Source organism: Periplaneta americana, chromosome 3 (genome assembly GCF_040183065.1).
Source record: "Periplaneta americana isolate PAMFEO1 chromosome 3, P.americana_PAMFEO1_priV1, whole genome shotgun sequence".
Classification (NCBI taxonomy): domain Eukaryota; kingdom Metazoa; phylum Arthropoda; class Insecta; order Blattodea; family Blattidae; genus Periplaneta; species Periplaneta americana.
The window spans coordinates 172,429,016-172,446,075 of record NC_091119.1 but is presented as its reverse complement, the minus strand read 5'-3'; the positions used below and the strand labels follow the sequence as shown (position 1 = coordinate 172,446,075).

Genomic DNA, 17,060 nt, shown 5'->3' with positions numbered 1-17,060 from the left:
AGAAAATGATTTGGGTAGCGATCGTATGGGGAGTTGCAGCTCTCAGAGTATCAGAGAATCTCAATAAGGCGATAATATTTCTTGTACCAATATTTTTAATTGAACACCCCAAGAGCACCCTCCATTAGCGTGCCTGAACTCAATTTTTTCTAACTCTAAAATACTGATTCTAATGAAACCGAATTGAGTTCCATACTACAACTCAATTCCAACAAACACCACGGACCCAACAGAATAATGAATTCCAAACGTGCCAGAAAGAAAATGAAAGACATGCTTCACTGTTTGCTAATTTAACGTGATCCTTCGGGCACTTATGACACAATTACATTCGTTAACATGAGACTTATCTCACATACGCAATATATGCCTTCATTTGGATAGAAGCTTGTATAACACAGTGTTAACTAAATTAATTTGTTGCCAAAGTATGGAATATTGATACAGAAGCAAAGTTTGTTAAATACTTCGAAACCACGTCATTTAAACTAAAGGATAAGTGAAGAGAAACTCTGAACTTTAATGACGTATTTAGGCGCAACAGAAGGCAACGACCTCCACACAGTCACTTTCAGAACATTTAAGAAGCAAATTCAAGAAATATTTGATCCAACTTTATCACCAACGATAAAACGTTAATATAACAAATTGCATTCTTCCATATAGGCCAATTACGAACACTGTAACAATAACAGATAAAACATGAAAAAGCGTACATATTCATAACTATACAGGGAGAGTCATAAGTATGTTTAGAACAAATCATTATATGAAAATTTGACGGAAAGTGCTTATTTATTGCAAAAAATAGTGATAGTGACTTTTGCTTTCATAAGTATAGGATCACATTATTGTGTTGTTTTGGTTTTGATTCTGTACCAGTGTTTGTTTACAAACAGTACACTGTATTCTTTATTGGACGCGGTGGTACAGTGTCTTGGCCATCCAAATCACCCTACCTCACACCATTAGATTTTTACCTTTAGGGTCACGGTCACTTGAAGGCTGTCTCTCGTCTATGTAACACCAGTGAATGATGCAGAAGCGCTATAGCAACGTGTTGAAAATACATGCCAATTGAACCGTGATGACAACATGCTGTTTGAGCGAACTCGCCAGTCGTGAGTATGTCATGCTCAGGCATGTGTAAACAATAAATGGGGACACACTGAGCACCTTTTGTAAACGTTAAATGACAAGTTTTCCAAACATGTACTTGTGACACACAAAAAGGACAAAAACAACGTATGACAATTTTCCCTAATAAATAAGCATTTCCCATCAAATTTTCATACAAAAAAATTTTCTTATTTTTGATCCAGGAGCATGCTCACGCGTTTTCCGAACATACTTATGACTCATCCCGTATATAAACCTCGATAAGTAAAAACGTACAAGCCAATTCGTTCACATATCTAAGCCAACAACAATGTGCTTGTTACACATGCGAGTACAGTATGCGAAGAATGTTGGATCCAGATACTCTTCGAATTCTATCACGCAAATACAACCGAGTTCAAACTGATGTACATCTGCATTACTGTCTAGAGAAGCAGTACGTGGAACGAATAATCGAAGGCTTGAAAGAAACTGGCCAGGAACAGCTCCGAGCAAGAAGTTGCCAATAAGAGAAAGACACAAGAAAAACCATTTCCCTTTCAACGTTGAAAGTATGTTGTCACTAAGCAAAAACAAAAAGGAACGTGTTACTGCACCGAACTTTTTCCTATAATAGTGGAATAAGTAAGAACTTCCTGAAAAACATTAACTTTAACTTAGAATTATTGGAAACTGGAAAACTTATCTAGCAAAAAAATACACACGTTAAGCGCAATACGGAAGTAACTACACTTACAAATGGAGGTTGCATTACTATTTACTTCTATCGCATAAGTTTCTTTTGTTAAGTTTATTTATACACGCTTTATCACTATATCGTTATAAAGCGTGCTAAAATTTATGGGTATACCAGTAGACAGTTGTTACTACTGTTGAGTTCCTGCTTTCTATTGTGTTGTAGATGATTTGTGTTGATGTAACTGATTTTAAATTTTTTTTTACAACTAGAACCTGTAATTAATCACGTAAAACATTATCAGAACAACTGGATAAATCATCTGCATCGCATGCACAGAGATAGAATCCCAAAAGTTATGCTCCACTATCGTCCAAACGGGAAGAGATCTCTCGGTCGTCCAAAGAAACGATGGATTGAAAATTCAACTGTGAGATCGTAACAGGCCATTTGGTCTAATACTTGAAGGGAAGAAGATTTTTTGTACGTTTATGACATTGGTGAGGCGGTGATGAATCATGGTATATAAATTTCCAATCCGGCATTTGCCTTTGTGACTGAGGGAAACCATGAAAAACCTCAGTGAGATTGGCCGGCCTCGGGGTTTGAACCCGGGATCTCCCGAATACTAGTCTCAAACGTACCGTCCTAGTCAATTCGGTCGTAACAAATTCTCAGGTTTAAAAATAGACTCAAAGATACCGAAATTATTGCTTATTAGTGTCGGCGGCCAGGCATTAAAAATACTTCAGCAGCTGAGCGTACAGAAGGCTACTGAAAGCTAGACATTAAACAGAACATTCAAAAAGTTGACACGTAAGGATAATCGCACATTTCATGCCTTTTATAATAAATCACTTACTCCGACATGATGCGAATCATACGAGTAGGCCTACACATTATGATTTTGTCTTGATGAATAATAATTATTCGAAAAGTACAACTACCACATGAGCGGGAGGAATGTTACAAGCACGACTAAACAGGAGAACACAGTCGCCCAAGGTATTAAAAGCCTGGTCAAAGCGGGTGGTGAGAGGGGAGACGTCGCTGTCGTCGCCAGACAAGGGATTCGAGTGACGCTCGAGTAAGCTTGTCCTGAATATCCAATTAATATTAGAGGAGAAAAATTCGCTCTGGCGCCGGGGATCGAACCCGGGTCCTTGGTTCTACGTACCAAGCGCTCTCACCATTGAGCTACGCCGAAGTCCAACCCACAGCACCGGATCGAACCTCCCTCCTCCAGTGTTTTTCTCTTTGTGGCTTAACACCAAGTTGGGCAAGTATGTTGACATTTTATATTAAATCAAATGCCATTAGCCTATACAGGGAGCGCATTCAGTTGAGTGACTTGGTGGCCGGGATTCCACAGTAATATGCACAGTAATCTGTACAGAAATATGCACTGTTGCTAGAAGAATCTACGTAAAGATTATTTTTTGATCCTACAGAATATATCTGTTACGGTTACAATTAATATTAGAGGAGAAAAATTTGCTCCGGCGCCGGGGATCGAACCCGGGTCCTTGGTTCTACGTACCAAGCGCCCTCACCATTGAGCTACGCCGAAGTCCAATGACAGTTGACTTAATATAAAATGTCAACATACATGCCCAACTTGGAGTCAGGCTACAAGGGGAAAAACACGAGGGAGGGAGGTTCGATCCGGTGTTGTGGATTGGACTTCGGCGTAGCTCAATGGTGAGCGCGCTTGGTACGTAGAACCAAGGACCCGGGTTCGATCCCGGCGCCGGAGCGAATTTTTCTTCTCTAATATTAATTGTTACCATAACAGATATATTTTGTAGGACCAAAAAAAAAATAATAATCTTTAGGTAGATTGTTCTAGCAACAGTGCATATTTCTGTGCATATTACTACGGAATCCCAGCCACCAAGTCACTCAACTGAGTGCGCTCCTTGTATAATGGCAGTTGACTTAATATAAAATGTCAACATACATGCCCAACTTGGAGTCAGGCCACAGAGGGAAAAACACTGAATGAGGGAGGTTCGCTCCGGTGCTGTGGATTGGACTTCGGCGTAGGTCAATGGTGAGCGCGCTTGGTACGTAGAACAAAGGACCCGGGTTCAATCCCCGGCGCCGGAGCGAATTTTTCTCCTATAATATTAATTGTTACCATAACAGATATATTCTGTAGGACCAAAAAATAACAATCTTTACGTAGACTGAATATCCAAACGAACACGTCAAGATTGCAATTTATAGGCCTAAATTAATTAGGCTTTTATGAACTATACCAGAACATATCACGTGGAGAATATACCGCTATCCGTATCTAGTAACGGTTTCGTGAATTGATATTGGCAGGCTACAGACAAAATCATCACCATTTATTTTATTAAGTTATTTCTAACTGTTTTAACTGTTTTGTGTTAAGAGTATAATCTTCAATATACAACTGATTACACTGCTCCACCGATTTAGTACAATGTGTTTGAGTCTAAAGAAAGCAGAAAACAGTACGTGATCTGTCGTGGGGCTTTTGAATCACCCTGTATATGCCATATATAGGTAACAGAACAAGTTTGGAAAGTGACACTGATATAGTTAACACCAGGAGATAACAAAAAAAGTGTAATTATTCTTTCCATATAAATTTTCCAAGAATGAATGGGCAGTTTACACTCCCGGCCGTAGGGGGGTATATTTAGTTATTTAGCTGAACCAGAAAAATATAAGACCTGCATAAAGATAAGCATCAGCATTTGCATAATCCTACTTTTTAACGCCCACATGTATCTCCACTGAAAGCCTTGAAGTGCTGGGGTTTCCACACAACTTTCCGGAACTATAAAAAGAGTTTCAAGACATTTACGATGTACGACATATTGAAATTACAGGTCTGCGATACAGTCGTCTGCAAGATCGTAACAATAATAATTAAAATAATTTAAAACTTGCGCATATAATACAAAATAACAACGAAGACACTTCTGAATATTGATAAGCGTAAAATTATAATGATATTGCAATCGAAGTTTAATGGCATTAAGCTCGTAGTAGAGGGGAATAATTTAAATGCAAATGACATGAGATCAGGTTCTAAACAGTGAATATTAAATATAAGTATCTAATTCACTGCCGAGTACTTGAAAACGCAGTCATTGTATCTAGAAGACAACATTTCACCTTGTGTGACATACCATGTCACTTTCTTAACCCGTAAGATTTAAAGTATCGTGATGCTACAAAAAACATTGATTTCCATATTTTAGAGAAAATACACGTTCCCTGCATCCCTGGTAAGGAAATAATGGTCCCAAACATAAAATAAGGAAGGGTGATTTCTTCTGGGCAAGTGAATCGAATATTGTCAGTTTATTTCGAACTGGCGAATCAAGGTCAAGTAATGAACTGCATTTGTCAGGTGTGCTTACCCATAATTCTGGACCATCCTCAACTAAAGTCAGCTGGGACAGCCGGGATTGTCAGTACTTCAGTTCACAGTTCAGTGACTCGTGCGTGGTTTGTACAGCTGTCAAAAGAAAAAGTGGCCGCTCTCCTGTATCAAAGTTCCCTTCGGGTATCTTCGCTACAATTCGGAGACAGGCGATGTTACATGTTGTTGGACCACGTTGCCTGATATCTACAGTTATAATTGAAGTAGTCTCTCTGTGATTCGATAGCGTAATGGTAGCGTTCAGGCGTCTTATTCATGAGGTCCTGCGTTCGACTACAACCTCGTGCTTTTTATGTCCTTTTTTGTTCTGTTTTTGAGAGAGACAAACTAGACATAATGGCTCCTTTCTCTTTTATGATTATTTTAGTAATTAACATCAGGTTCATTAATATATTATGCCATGACTATCATTATCATTATGATATTGTGGCTGCAAATGGAAAGAAAAAAGATTTTATTCTCAATAAAATATATTTCGTGGCATAAACATAACAAATTTACTGGCGTCGGCCTTAAAACATTCAAACAATTAATCGTTCAAAAAACAAAACAAAAGGCCACAATTCAATATTTAGCCTATCTTCCTCTTATCTCGATCATCTTGCAGTCGAGTGGGCATGGAATTGACTAGTCTTTGCAAATAGCGACTGTTCTTAGACACGATATTCCAGGCATTCTGAACATACACACATAAATGTTCTCTCCATGGGCAGGTCTTACATTGCAAACCCAGCAATCTCCAATCTTTCCTATTTTCTGCCTTCCTCTTAGTCTCCGCATATGATCCACATATCCTAATGTCGTCTATTATTCTTTTCAACCAGAGACCCAACCAATTCCTTTTTCTCTTTCTAATCAGTTTCAGCATCATTCTTTCTTCACTCACTTTTTCAAACACAATTTTATTTCTTATTCTGCCTGTCCACTTTACACGCACCGTTCTTCTCCACATCCACATTTCAAATGCTTCAATTCGTTTCTCTTCATTTCGTCGTAATGTCCATGTTCTTTCCCCATACAATGCCACACTCCACACAAAGCACTTCACTAGTCTCTTCCTTAGTTCTTTTTCCAGAGGTCCGCAGAAGATCCTTCTTCTATTAAAAGCTTCCTTTGTTCATGTTTGCAGTTTTCTTAGGAAGGATAGGCCTAAATGCGGTAACATCCCGTTGCTTTCCGCACACCACAATCTCTTTCGCATTTTATTAAATTCCAAGGGGCCCAAGCGTGGAGATGAGAGTGGATTTGACTAATTGGGCCCTCCGGACTTCACCGAAAGTCACGGCAAGGGTTAAATATTAATTCTATCAGGATGTTTGACCCGGTCTGAGACCGGGAAATCTCAATTAGCCTTTGCCCCCCGCATCCTGGACTAGCTTCTACGAATCATCAGAAGATCTTAGAGTGTGATTGGGCCAATTTTTCCAAAAATGTTTCGACACTTTTGCTCTCGTAGCTCAGCGGACGAACGTCGGAATTTAGATGTCAACGTCTCAGGTTCAATTCCTCGTTACTCCTTTTCATTTTATTGTGGTTCAAGATAGTATAATGTAATAATACAAAAAGAAAAACTAATACCAGTATTATGCAACTGGATTTTTCAAAACCTAATATTAAATTTATGTTATTTATATCGCTAAAGAACGATTACAATATAAATAACTTGAATATTATTTATACAGTATCACTAAAGAACGATAACAGAATAGAAATGATAAATATCGGTTTGTTTAATTAATATATTTCGAAAGAACAATAACAATATAAATAACTTGAATATTGTTTTATAATGCTAATGAAGGAAAACAGAATATAAATGATAACTTGAATATTATTCATATCGGAATTTCACAGATTTATTACAGATGTATTTAAGAAATTGTAGAAGAATAGTAATTAGTAACAGTGTCCTATTTATTCTTCTTGGAGCCAAATTTGTAACTTTTAAAAGTGTGGTTACTATGTTGAAGTGCATGTGTTGTAACGGATGCTTGATTTGTTATGTATGTGAGTCAGTTATGTGATGCTTGATGTCGTCGCAATGTCGTAATTATGGTTTGATTGTGTTTGTGTGACTATTTTGTATTAATTTATGATGTATGGTACGGAAAGCTGCATATTTGTGTTATAGAAGTGTTACGTATGTGTGTTGTTAATGTTTTTGTATGTTACAAATTGATACCTGATATTTGTTTTGCAATCGCAATGCCTAATTTACGGATTGTTTATGTTTTGTTTACATCGCGTAAGCTAATTTAATTTTCTTTTCCATTTCTCTTTATGCTTATCTTTTTTGTGTATAAAACTATAGCCCTAACATACATATGTAAAATACGGCTAACTCCCATTGGAAATACAATAATAATTATTATTCATATCGTTATAATACGATAACAGAATACAAATGATGACCTGAATTTTATTCATATCTCTAAAGAACGATAACAAAATATAAATAACGTGATATCCATAAAGAACGATAACTGGATATAAATGATAATTTGAATATCATTTACATCGCTAAAGAAAGATTAAAAAATAAAATGAAAACTTGAAGAAGGCCCGAACCCACGACCTTTGAATCATTAAACAAGCACTCTACCGCTGGTCTACGAGGCGTAGATATGGAACACTTTCATAGTTCCGGAACTGCTTGTACAAGCACATGCATCGTGTAACATCGCCGCGACCCGAAGTGGACTTTGAAAATATTCGCTGTTCACGAGTGCGGCCACTTTTTTTTTTGACAGCTGTACATAACCTTAGTCCGCCAGTTCGAAATGCACTGACGTGAGCATAATACAGCTTCAAGGTCAAGGTCAATAAAAACTTGTCTCGTTGTCACTACACGCTACTTATCAGTTAAAACTTATAACTACGGACCGAATTTGTAGGTTTTCACCTATCTTTTTCCTTGCTTCTGAACTCTAACTTCTTCAATACTTTTTTCGAATCATGATCGTATGAGTCGTACATATGAATTCTGTTGAACCTAAAAAAACCTAAATTGGACCTTAGTGCCTAAAAACCTAAATCATTGTTGATAAGCGTTATCCTGTATTTACTGCGTTATATATATATATTTTTTTTTTGAGAGAAATATCAATACATTTCGAGAGGGGGGGGGGAGTATAAAGAACACAACGTGGAGGAGGCTGCATCAGTCCCTTAGGCAAAATCTGTACTTACCAGTGACAACATCTATGGCTCCCTTGCTTTCCTCAAGGCATATTTCAGTGACTTTCCAAAATATTGAGTACTTGGAATTTTCGTCGCTACAACTGAAAGACGCAATTGGTGTCACTGACTCGCTTCTACAGAAACAAATACCAGGACCAGTGGGTGAAGCCGTCACATTACTTTTTGAAACAATTCTTTATCACGTTTGAACAAATTTAATTCAAAAGTTGTGTGTGTACTGTACCTTTTACCCATTAAAAATTGAAATTTATGTAGTTATAATATCAAGGCAAATTATATTAGGGCCTATATAAAATGTTAATTGTTACAATAATTTATTCAAACTACAAAATATATTAGTCCCGCGCCGTGGTCTAAGGCACCCCGCCTATTACTCGAGTTATGGAATGCGCGTTGGTTCGAGTCCTCATGGGGGAAGAAATGTTCTTATGAAATTTCGACCAGTGTGTGGGACCCGTGCCCACCTAGCATCGTGATATACTTTGGAAGCTACGATAGGTAGCGAAAATCAGGTTCCGTAAACCAGCTATAACGGCTGCGGGGACCATCGTGCTAACCACACGACATCTCCATTCTGTTAGCATGACCGTCCACCCCTGCTTCGGCATGTGGACGTGAGGCCAGCAGGCGGCTGGTCGGTCTTGGCCCTGTAAAGGGCTGTAGCGCCATGGATTTACTTCTTACTTTTACAAATAATATTAAAGGGAAAGGAGCAAAAATTTCTAATCTTATAAATTATTATAATTAGTTTGGTTCTTGCAAAGGTCAGTTTTGTTGCCTTAATATAAAGAATAACTGTAAGGATACATTTTAACGATCGGACAGTTTTTGTGACCCCATTCACAGGTTGGACATAAAACCTAAAAGAAAAAACTATTTCACCTATTCCAAAAACCTAAAGTGGTCTTTTTAAAAACCTAAAAATCCGGTCCCTACTTAGTCTATAAGCAACAGCGCGAGCTTGTCAATAACTGTCAGGATGCGATAAACATTTTTCTGAACGCTTAATAGCATGTACCGGTATGTTTTGATTCAGTGTTAGAGAATGGACGGTGCATAATGCTATCCTTGTAGCATTCCTTCCTCTCGCAAACTCTGTAGCTCCCAACTGTACAAACTTTCTTTTCATAAAAATCCACATACACATATTAACGATTCTGGAAGTCAAACTGAATATTAGAAATTCTCATACGATTCGCCCTTTCATGGTGTGCAATCCAACCGCACTACAGGTGCATGTAGGGCTATGAGGGAGGATTTAAGTTTCACTACACTCTCTTCTAAAACCATTAGGTTAAATGACAATCATATTAAATCTACCAGACATACTGTATATTACACAAACTAACTGAAAATAACACAACAATATTACATAACACAAATATGTACTTTGAGAAACACGTGTTACTTTCACATGTTACTCTCTGTTACTGGATCGCAGATCCAGTACTGAATTTGAGAGGACGTTGTGAAACCATCGACTTCACTCATATTTCACATAAAAGGATACTTATATTTACTCTGATATTCTATTAGTGATAACAAAAAGTCACTCACTAATGAATAAAATATTAGAAAACAATGAAATGCAAGTTTTCGAGTAGCTCGAAACAATGAAGGGCAATCAGCGAAACATACCAAATATTATCCACTGCAATTACAGCAGCACTGCTCTCAGGCGATAATACTCGCTAATTCATGTAATGACCTGCATAACTGAACAGGTTGTAGTCTATAGTGCCTAATAGAAATGGTCGTTCAGATTATGACTTGCAAAATAGAAATACTGGTCGATGAACACAGCTGCAACATATTAAAAAATCAAGATTGCGTTCCACAACAGGTTAACTTCATTTCAAAAATCAACTGCAGTCCGTTCACATTGTTCCCGAAACAAATTTCAACTGCTAGAAGACTGACTGCTTTCCTATTATCTGAGAATAGCACGACGCAATACGTAAGATGCGACAAATTACAAAATACTTAGGGATATTGGTATAGTGGCCTTTAACCTTCGTTATAAACAAAAGGGAAAGCGCTTACCATGGAAAGAGTATGTTGAATAATTTCAAAGAAAAAATTGTTCCGGGGCTGGGTATCGAGCCCGGGACCTTTAGTTAAACGTCCCAACCAGAGTGCTGCTTTGGAGTTAAATTGCTCGCTTGAACTCGGTCGAGTGTCGCACCCTCGAGTGAAATATGATCGGTCGTGATACGCTCGTAATAAATAGAAGCACAGTACAAGGTCATCTCACCGATGTCTTATCGTGTATGGAAGGCGACAGATAAGATAAACAGATGTTTTGCTCACACGCTAAAAATTAGGCTTTATTTCCTGCGTTTATGACAAACATTTAATGGAACAGTCAATGGAACGTACCAAAACAGGAACATGAAGTTATAAATAAAATAGTATGAAAAACTTCGATATACAGTTATTATTGCTAATTAATAATTATTCAATATTTGATTTAACATATATAATATGATAGGTCCATACATAGTGTTCCGCCTATATACTGCGACAATGTAGAAACGTTTTACAAAATATTATTGATATAGCAGTAAATTAATAACAATATTAGTACAGAGATAACTTCACAGAAAATATTGTGACAGCGACGTGAGAATCGAACTCACGACCAGCGTCCCGCATGAAAGCAGATCGCACAGGCTGCACGGAACATTGAGTGACGTCGCGCGGTGGAGAGAAGAGAGAGGGTGTATTACGTCACGCGACGAGTTTGCACGCGCATCTGGTGCTGGTAGAGAGGAGAGGGCTCTGGATTTCCCTGGAATGCCATCTCTAGAGACGGGTGGAACCTTCGAGGCTACGTCGCTGTAGTTATAAATTACGGTCGCGAAGGAACGACAGCAGTTTCCAGTTTTCAGTTGATTAGTCAGCCAGTCAGTGAGAAAGCAAGCCAGTCTTGTGTACCGGAGTTCGACTCGAGTGTGCGTCCGCATCTGCGTCAGCATCCGAAGGCCTGAGTTCGAGTGCAGTGGACCGCAGTTGGAGGGACCTGAGTTCGAGTGCAGTGGACCGCAGTTGGAGGGACCCGAGTTCGAGTACAGTGAACTGTCTCTGAAGGTCTGTGGTTCGAGATACTGTGAACTCGAGTGACTGAGATAGAAGAACTGTGAACTGAGAACTGGTAGTTCTGATTTGGAAATAGTGCTTTGTAAATATTAGTTAAGATTAACAGTTCATTGTTGTGCGTAATAGTCCAAGTAAATTGTCATTGTCGTCGGTGGAGTGCTATAACGAATACTGTGTTGAGTGAAGATCCAATTGTTGACGAGAGCGTTTAAGGTGAATTGTAGAAAGGAATTATTGTTGTGACGAATAAATTACATTGTTGTTACTAATAAAATTCACACTGGTGTCAGAATCGGGACATTATCGACAATGGAGAACCTAGAGCAAATCCTGCAAGCCATCGCGGAAATGAAAGCTGAAATGAAAAACGACATAAGTGCAGTAAAAGCAGAAATGAAGAACGATATCAGTGAAGTAAAAGATAACATGAACAGGCACATTAGTGAGGTTAAGAACGACATAAGTGAAGTGAAAGGCGACATAAGTGAAGTGAAAACGGAGATGAAAAGTGACATAAGCGGAGTGAAAGGCGACATAAGCGGAGTGAAAGGCGACATAAGCGGAGTGAAAGATGACGTCACTACGCAAATTGAAAGCGTTTCAGCCCACGTAGATGGAATTGTCGCCATCGTGAAAGACGAACTCAAAGCCGATCTTGACAACCTAAACAAGAATTTTACAACTATGAACGAGACAGTAGCCGAGTTGAGACAGGAGGTAGACCATTTCGACGGCATGATCCGCGATCTCGAACGTCGTCAAGAGGAAACGTGTGTGCTGATGGACCAACATGCTGTAGAAAACAAGCACATCCTCGCGTTGGTGGATCGCCAGGCTAGAGAACAGAAACAGATAATTGCCGAGGAAGTTCAACGGGCCGTGGAGAGATCGACGTCAGAATTGAGGACCTCATGTAGTGGCCATGTGGAACCATCGCCCTCAGCCAGACATCACAACGTCAAGACGCCAAAGTTCGACGGTACGACGTCTTGGGCGATATTCCGTCGCCAGTTCGAGGCCACCGCAGCACATAATGGGTGGACCCCAGGGGAGAAGACTACCCAGCTGTTGACCGCGCTTCAGGGACAGGCTTCAGAGATTCTTCACAGCGTTCCAGAAGATGGGACAGCCGCTGAGATAATGGCGGCCTTGGAGGGACGTTATGGTGACCATCAACTTGCGGCAGCATTCAGGACCCAACTGAAAACGAGGGTCCAACAGTCAGGAGAGTCCCTGCAAGAATTCGCGATGGCGGTGGAACAACTTGCCCATAAGGCCCTCAGGGGCCTACCTAATGACTTCATCGCTGGAGAGGCGGCCTACACCTTCGGCAGCGAAGTTCGAGACCCGGAAATAAAGCAACAGCTACTCTTGGCAGAGCATCGTACCATCAACGCAGATCTGGCGGCGGCCCTCAGGATGGAGGCGGCCAAGTCGGCGGCGGGAGTCTCAGCACCGCACTGGATCAGGAGCGTCACGGCGACGGATGCTGGGGGGCGCCAACCGAAGCCACCCGAGCGGCAGTCAACGGAGCGGCGGAGACGACGGGCGCCCACCTGCTGGTCCTGTGGCAAACCGGGACACTTGAGCAGGGACTGTGACCAATCCGGCCACAGGCAGGAGAGAGAGGTGGCCGACGTCGAGGAGCGCCAGCAGTCAACGGAGCGGCGGAAACGACGGGCGCCCACCTGCTGGTCCTGCGGCAGACCGGGACACCTGAGAAGGGACTGTGACCGATCCGGTCACAGGCAAGAGAGAGAGGTGGCCGACGTCGAGGAGCGCCAACAGTCAACGGAGCGGCGGAGACGACGGGCGCCCATCTGCTGGTCCTGCGGGAGGCCGGGACACCTAAGGAGGGACTGCGACCGCTCTGGCCACCGGCCTGAGAGAGAGGTGGCTGGCACCGAGAGGAGTCAACAGTCGCCTGAGCAACGGGGACGACGGGTGCCCACCTGCTGGTCCTGCGGTGAACCTGGGCTCTTGCGGAGGAGTTGCGACCGACCTGGCAACAGTCAGGAGAGAGAGGGGGCCGATGCTAGGAGGAGCACGTCGGCGCCATCATCACCGTCCTCTCGGCTCGTCCTGAAACCGGTCGACAGAAGATGCGACGATGGGCTGATTGCTGAAGGACGGATAAAAGGCCGTCCATGCAGAGTACTGGTGGACACCGGGGCGATGCTCACTATCGCCAGACCAGACGTCGTGCGGGGCCTACCTGGGAGGACGCCGCTGCGCCAATACGAGCTACGGACTGCTTCAGGCGAGAGCTTGCCCATCCAGAGAGAGGTCTTCCTGGACCTGACCTTGGGGAAGAGGAAACTGGAGATGTGGGTGTTCGTCGCCAACATCACCGAGGACGTCGTCCTGGGACTCGACGCCATGCGGTTACTCGATGCGACGGTGGACGTCCGGCGCCGTATACTCCGTCTTGGTCGGGATGAAGTGTTCCTGATGGACGCCGAGGACCAACCCGTGGCCAGCGAGCTCTCCTTGGAGGGCCAAGGGGAAAAGCAAGATGGCGCCCACGCAGTACGAGTATCGCTGCCCAGCCAAGCCAAGGATGGGGTGGCGCCACCATAAGGAGGGAGCAGCCGGAGGACCCCAATCTGGACCGATTAGCCGCCTACCAAGGGACTGCCCGGGACGAGCAGCCCTAAGGAGGGGGCAATGTGACAGCGACGTGAGAATCGAACTCACGACCAGCGTCCCGCATGAAAGCAGATCGCACAGGCTGCACGGAACATTGAGTGACGTCGCGCGGTGGAGAGAAGAGAGAGGGTGTATTACGTCACGCGACGAGTTTGCGCGCGCATCTGGTGCTGGTAGAGAGGAGAGGGCTCTGGATTTCCCTGGAATGCCATCTCTAGAGACGGGTGGAACCTTCGAGGCTACGTCGCTGTAGTTATAAATTACGGTCGCGAAGGAACGACAGCAGTTTCCAGTTTTCAGTTGATTAGTCAGCCAGTCAGTGAGAAAGCAAGCCAGTCTTGTGTACCGGAGTTCGACTCGAGTGTGCGTCCGCATCTGCGTCAGCATCCGAAGGCCTGAGTTCGAGTGCAGTGGACCGCAGTTGGAGGGACCTGAGTTCGAGTGCAGTGGACCGCAGTTGGAGGGACCCGAGTTCGAGTACAGTGAACTGCTGTCTCTGAAGGTCTGTGGTTCGAGATACTGTGAACTCGAGTGACTGAGATAGAAGAACTGTGAACTGAGAACTGGTAGTTCTGATTTGGAAATAGTGCTTTGTAAATATTAGTTAAGATTAACAGTTCATTGTTGTGCGTAATAGTCCAAGTAAATTGTCATTGTCGTCGGTGGAGTGCTATAACGAATACTGTGTTGAGTGAAGATCCAATTGTTGACGAGAGCGTTTAAGGTGAATTGTAGAAAGGAATTATTGTTGTGACGAATAAATTACCTTGTTGTTACCAATAAAAATTACAATATAATAAAACGAATAATCATGCTGCACAACTGTTACAGACGCAAAGATTGATACACTAATTATTAGAGATTATTATTATTATTATTATTATCATCATTAGACTTTTATTATTATTATTATTATTACTAGAAAACTTGATAAGTTCTTGCATTATCGTGATTGTGTTCTCCGTTTATAATAATTACATTTACATCCAGTAACATCTATCAGATGTGGCAAAAACAAAATCACTCCTGTGTGGAGGGGGGGGGGACATTTACCTACAACATTTATATTACATTTTAAAGCAAGTTTTGTAGTTGTGCTATGGAGAGGTTAGTTAAACACTGCAAAGTTTTGAAATGATATACATCTACGATGTTACTACACAGTTCATCATTGTAACAAGAACGAATGACTAGCGCTCGGCTTATACCGTTCGAGGATTTATCGCTCGTGACAATTTTACCCATCATGCATGTGCCCTGCCTATCGGATTATGCTATGAACTACTTGGCGCTCGAGCGAAAACGTCCGATGCAGACCTCTGGCTCCCACCTTCTTACCAACAGAGCTGCCTAGGAACTCTACCCGACACAGACCCAATTTGTTTTTATAACCACAGACCTCAAAGTGGGCTGACAACCGTCAAGCAACGCACAATGAGTGCACACAAACTCTGTGTGATTTAAATTGTGGCCTTCTGTTAACGAACAGTGACGTGTATTTCCAAAGAGCATGATGTTTGATAAAATATACAGTTCTTTAATATACCGTATTTTTTAAACTCTTTGTTAACTCTAGCATTTCTTCGTGGTTTCTTATCATGTTCATTAACGGCGTTATTTGTCAACATGTAACGTTGAAAGATTGTTCAGGTTTCTGTGGAGCGAGTCCCGATATATTAATATATATTTTTTATTTGAAGACTGGTTAATTAATAATCCGGCACACTAGCATTCATACACATTTCCAGACTCCAGTTCAGCCATATTCAATCGGTGTGTCGCGGAACGCTACGGTACCGCTGGTGTGCGACGGGAAAACGAATATAGTAACTTTGCTGCAAAAACTGGAATAATAAAAGTGAAAACAGTAGTAAAAAAGCACTCTTAAATGTCATCGAGCTGGACCGGGATCGAACCCGCAACCTCGGATTATTGTTGACAGCCTTGTTATGTTATTTAAAGCTTTTAAACAGTGTACGACAAAGGCGACAACTAAATTTAAACACAACGATAATAACCACAAACATCACCATAATACAGATGAAGATGAACCCAGAGATTATTTTCCAGTTCCTAATTCTAACAATATGTGGATTCAAAATCCCTTTTAACAGCATGGAGACTCTCAATCTCACCGAAAATAAAGATCAGTTTGAGTTATTGTGTGATACCGCTTGGAAAAACGTTTACGTGAACGTCAGCTTTTTTATGTTTGGATGAAAGTTCGCGCGGAACATAAATAAGTCTCAGAGCAAGCCTTGATATATTTAATACCGTTTCCCACGACTTAATTGTATGAGGATACATTTTCTGCTCTTTCCTACATCAAAACTGTTGAAAGAAACTGAGTAAATATGGCGGCAGACTTGAGGTTAAAGATAACACTGATCCTAAATATAGGCCTAAAGATATTTAAGCACAAAAAAACAGTTCAATCATTCTTACTGAAGTAGGGACACTCGTATAAAAATACGAGATTTCACTGCTCATATTCATTTAATATTAACCCTAAAATCTAACCTACCCCATAATTTCATTGACAGCTTTGAAAGGCTTGTCAAAATACCGATCTATGGAAAGGAGGTCCATAGTGCTAATAAGTTTGAAAACCATTGATCTAATTTATAGTACAAAGAATGTAAGAATTCTGTAGACAACGATCGAACGGTCCACATCTGTGGAGAAACTGTTAGTGCATTTGGCTGCGAAGCCAGGTGGCCCGGGTTCGAATCCCGGTAGGGGCAAGTTACCTGGTTGAGGTTTTTTCAGGAGTTTTCCCTCAACCCAATATGACCAAATCGGTGCTGGACCCCGGACTCGTTTCACCGGGATTATCCCTTTAATTTCATTCAGACGCTAAATAACCTGTGATGTTGATAAAGCGTCGTAAAA

At 41.4% G+C, this 17,060-nt stretch overlaps 2 protein-coding genes across 4 annotated transcripts in view; one reads left to right on the top strand and one right to left on the bottom strand.

The window, feature by feature from the left end:
* The window catches only part of LOC138696838 (KH domain-containing, RNA-binding, signal transduction-associated protein 2-like), a 638,287-nt gene that overhangs the window by 527,813 nt on the left and 93,414 nt on the right, over positions 1-17,060 (bottom strand). The gene's annotated exons all lie outside the window — the stretch shown is intronic.
* On the top strand, positions 11,050-14,656 carry LOC138696837 (uncharacterized). The gene is made up of 2 exons (XM_069822282.1): positions 11,050-12,027; positions 12,070-14,656. The coding sequence occupies exons 1-2, from the start codon at positions 11,829-11,831 to the stop codon at positions 14,097-14,099; spliced, it is 2,229 nt and encodes a 742-aa protein (XP_069678383.1). The 5' UTR covers positions 11,050-11,828; the 3' UTR covers positions 14,100-14,656.